This window comes from Octopus bimaculoides, chromosome 24, assembly GCF_001194135.2.
Source record: "Octopus bimaculoides isolate UCB-OBI-ISO-001 chromosome 24, ASM119413v2, whole genome shotgun sequence".
NCBI lineage: Eukaryota > Metazoa > Mollusca > Cephalopoda > Octopoda > Octopodidae > Octopus > Octopus bimaculoides.
In genome coordinates this window covers 2,495,247-2,499,985 of record NC_069004.1, presented here as the reverse complement: position 1 = coordinate 2,499,985, position 4,739 = coordinate 2,495,247, and the positions used below count along the sequence as shown (strand labels likewise).

General features: G+C 33.6%; 1 protein-coding gene across 2 annotated transcripts in view; it reads left to right on the top strand.

Annotated features, from left to right (window-relative positions):
- Positions 1–3,705, top strand: part of LOC106881434 (uncharacterized transporter slc-17.2) — a 15,997-nt gene extending 12,292 nt beyond the window's left edge. For both annotated transcript variants that reach the window (XM_052976362.1, XM_014931820.2), the window contains exon 2: positions 191–3,705. In XM_052976362.1, coding sequence (XP_052832322.1) covers positions 1,107–2,567 — 1,461 coding nt within the window. In that variant the 5' untranslated portion in view covers positions 191–1,106 and the 3' untranslated portion in view covers positions 2,568–3,705. The remainder of the gene's footprint in view (positions 1–190) is intronic.
- Positions 3,706–4,739: the final 1,034 nt, after the last annotated feature.

Sequence of the window (4,739 nt, the reverse complement as noted above, 5' to 3'; positions counted from 1 at the left end):
ATGTATATATATATATATATATATATATATATATATATATCATGAGCAGATGTGTATCTGTCAGGCTTAAAATTTCATCAACTTTATATAATAATATGCGTATAAATTGTCGTTAATATTATCAACGTATTCAATTTTAGAAAACATAATATTGATCTCAATGATTAATTATTGATCTTTTACTCTTCAGTTAATGCACCACAGTCGATTCATTTTTGCCTCGACCAAGAACATAAAGAGACGTGAAGAACCTTTTTTCAACTTCACCAAATCTGGTTCACCAATTCTGTTCACCAATTCTGTTCACCGATTCTGTTCATCGACATTTGTCACTGAAATAATATGTCTTGAAGGTGGATCCTAGTCTTCGGTCACCTTTTACATACAAGGTGTGACTCAGCCTGGAAGTGAAACTTTATCATAAACGACACTACCCAGAGATACTGGCCTAATATAAACTATAATTAAATATACCAAAGGACCCAGTGGAATTGAACATACATCTTCAAATAACCAATCAGTTATCACACATATTTCAACAATTTCTTATGCATGAATAAATTTCAGAAGGGAGTATTTCGAAGAGTGCTATCGTTTTTCCCAAGCATAAATAATAACAGGATCTTTGAATCTATGAACTCTGTGACTTATTGTTATAATTCTGTGCCTTCACGGTTAAGTTGCTCCTTAATTGTATTCTTGGTTAGACGTGAACGTGATGATCTTGTATCTAAAAGCATAAAAGAGAAACGAAATATCTTACCAGAACAACAAAATTACTGTATAAAGATGACTGGATGATTCGTAAAGGACTTACATATTTAAAGATAACGTACCAATGTATTGTGAACTGTAATGGTATTAAAGATACGTAATCATAATTTTCGAAAACATTTATTTCCTTCACTAATATATGTTTGAGATCAAAGATTTTTTTGTAATGAAGTTATGACAGACAAATCAACAAAGTGGGCAAATGAAAAATGATTTGCTAAACTGCGACGAGTTTTTTTTTTTTTTTGTTAATACTGAGAACATATATTACCTACAGGCAAAGACAATTTCAGATTCTAAATATCGTGAGAATTCGAAGAAAAGATATAAATATGTTTACATTTACGAGCTGGATTAAACGATATTTTTCAAGTCGATGGAGATTATGTTATGCCTGTGCTGCTGGTTTTCTTTTGATGCAAGCAATGCGAGTTGATCTGAGTATGGCCTTTGTTTGTATGTTGAAAACACCCAATCGCACAACTGAGCAAGTTAACTTCACTGCAAACAACCAACATTGTTCCGGTTTAAGCAATCATTCTATAAATAGAGATTTTGAAGGAGAATTAGAATGGAGTGACACGTTACAAGCAAACATGTTGGCTGGGTACTTCTATGGGTATGTTGCAACTAATATTTTGGGTGGTGTGTTGGCGGACAAATATGGTGGGAAAAGAGTTCTAGGGAGTTCAATTCTATCAGCATCGATTTTGACCCTTCTTCACCCCAGTTTATCTCGAATTAATGGTTACTATACACTTGTTCTAAGAATATTAACGGGCGCAGTATCGGGACCGGTGTCTCCATCAATTCACTCCTTATTCGGACGTTGGGTCCCTCCGCAAGAAATTGGTTTATTTATTGGGATTGCATTTGCTGGACAAATTTTGGGAAGTATTTTAGGTCTTTCAATATTGGGTTTCCTTTGTATTTATGGATTTGATAACGGATGGGGTTCTATATTTTATATATTCGGTGGAATATCGTTGGTGTTTTGTTGTCTGTGGTTTTATGTGGTTTATGATAATCCAGATGTCCACCCAAGTATCAGCAAAGAAGAAAGGTCTTATTTAAACAGAACAATAACAAGTGAAAATGTGGTCAAAAAAGTGCCTTTGCAGAGATTGTTGTTTTCACCTGCAGTTTGGGCCATCAACTTCGGTTTGTTCGCTTATTGCTGGTCGGATTTATGTTTCCAGATACTGCTACCTCTATACATGAAAGAAGCCTTAAATGTGAATACAACATCTAACGGTTTAATGTCGTCTGCTCCTTCAGTTGGACAAATTATTGCTTTGCCCTTAGGTGGAAAATTTGCAGATATTTTACTTTCAAAGAAATATCTGTCAAAACGTTCTGTTCGTGTTTTATTTCAAACCTTTGCTATGGTTGTTTCAGCAAGTCTGCTGATTGCCATAGGATTCCTCAGATGTGACCAAACCATTCTAATAACTCTCCTTCTATTTCTCAGTGGTATAACAATATCATTTGTCAGTGGTGGTGTTCTCAACAACAGTGACATAGCTCCAAGTTACGCTGGTATTATATATGGAATCGCGAACACTTTTGCCTCAACGTCGGGCAGTATCAGTTCCTTAACTACAAAAGCTTTAACTCCAAACGGTACGCAAGAAGAATGGCAGATCGTGTTTGCCTTATGTGCCGCTATATGTGTATCTGGTGCGATATTATTTGCAATATTGGCAAGAACAGAGATCGAAGACTGGGCAACCTCTGAGAGATCTAGAGCATCCGTTTATCCCAGTGACACAAATACAAATAAAATAGTCTAACTAGTTTACATTTTTTTTCTTTGCTAGATTCTTCGTGACACTAATATTTTCCTGGTGTAATTCATTGCTATGCGTTCATATTTTCTTTGACATATACATATATACACTGATATGTATATATGGTTCAGATGTACTGAGACGGAGACAGATGAGGAAATAAGAAGCTGGTTTGATGCTTAGCAAAAATTGCAAAGTCTTGTTTGTTTATAATTTTTACTTATGCCCTTATTCTGTGCTTTATATAGTTATCTTTGTATTGTGATTAATTCATATCATATGTTGCAACGGGCCCAACTTTTTACTGTATAAAGCCTTTGACCCTCACCTGCTCTTTTTGTATCTATTTTGTTTATGTCTCATAATTGCAAATCACACCTGTTTATATATGTATACATCAAAGGGACCTTGTGGCAATAATAAAAGAAAATGTTGTTGTTGTTGTTGTTGTTGTTGTTGTTGTTGTTGTTGTTGTTGTTGTTTTCGTCATTATTCAGAGTTGAACAGCTCTTTATGTTTTGAGCAAAAATCCCGTCGACTAAACAAACACATTTCGTTTAAATTTCGAACTGTATGTCTAACTGAAAAAAACAATTAGTAGTAGTAGTAGTAGTAGTAAAAATTGATAATAATAATAATAATGAAGAAAAAGAAGAAGAAAGAAAGAAAGAAAGAAAGAAAGAAAGAAAGAAAGAAAGAAAGAAAGAAAGAAAGAAAGAAGGAAAGAAAGAAAGAAAGAAAGAAAGAAAGAAAGAAGGAAAGAAAGAAAGAAAGAAAGAAAGAAATAAAGAAAGAAAAAGAAAGAAAGAAAAATAAAGAACATGCATGATAATCGACATAGCATGCCTCGTCTCAACAAGATCAAAAAAAGAAGAAAAATAAAACAACTATGACGATTTGAAGTGAGAAATACGAAGGTTTTGGTCAATGAGGAGAGTAGACGTGATACCAACAGTAATTTGCACACTTGGAAGTATCAACACTCAACTACCAACATAGCTCAAAAAAAAGATTGGTGCAAGTGGGAATGTATTATCTTGAAGCAGGCATAAACGCACCAAACGATTAAGATAACTTCAATTTCGAGACTCGTACATTTCCGTTCAGTTCCGCTTCTTTGCATCATAACACCGACATAAAAGATCCGGTACTTTAAACATTCGATATATCTATAATTGTATTAAAACTATTAAAACTATTAAGTGAACTAAACAGATGCATTCAATAGACAAAAATGTTTAATTATGCATTCGAAGTCGTTCATTGCAAAACCCTTTTTTTATTATTATTATTATTATAATGATTTATTTGTCTTATTTTGTCAGTAAATATTCTCGCCATATTCCGCTTCCTTCGTTATTCTGGCGTGTCACAATAAAAATAAACGTTATAATAAGCACTCATTCAAAATTCATAAATAAATACCTTTTAAGACCGTTTGCACTTTCTGTTTCTTTAAACTATCAGCATTATGATTTGTAAGTCATTTGAAGTCAGCTTTCTCACGTTCTGATTTCTCGTATTTTGCATCCTGGATGAATATAAAATTGAATATACACACACACACATATGGGTATGTTAATAAGTTGACACAAAAAAGTTCAAGTCAGGCAATTTGAGCGATTAATGTAAAGTAAAATTAATATAGCGATATGTTTTCATTAAAAATTAGTTCCGTTCGATGTTCCTATATAATCTTGAACCTATGCACAACCTCCCACACGAACAGTATATTGCCCTCCGTTTATGTCAATAGACATGAAAGATTCAACGCTAATATCTACATGAAGATTGTTTAAATCTTTTATGAAAGACCGTTAGCAATAAGAGCTTGTGCAAGTTGTATACCTCATTATACATCGGAAGTTTATATACCCTAACACCCGAAATACATTTACATGTCGAGAATTGGAACTAAATAATAGAATATCTTAAGATTCCGCCTTAACCCGGGTTAACAGCGAACACAGTCTTTATTGCAGAGCACGCACGGGATAACTATGAAGAAGTTAACAAAGAATCGGTAAGTGTAGAGAAACATATATACAGCTACTGATATATATATATATATATATGCACAGTTTTTCTCAAACCTATTTTTGTCATTCTCTCTCCATTTTTTTCCCTCTTATTCCTTTCTGTCGAAGAGCGTAGGCTCGAAACGTAAAAGACTTC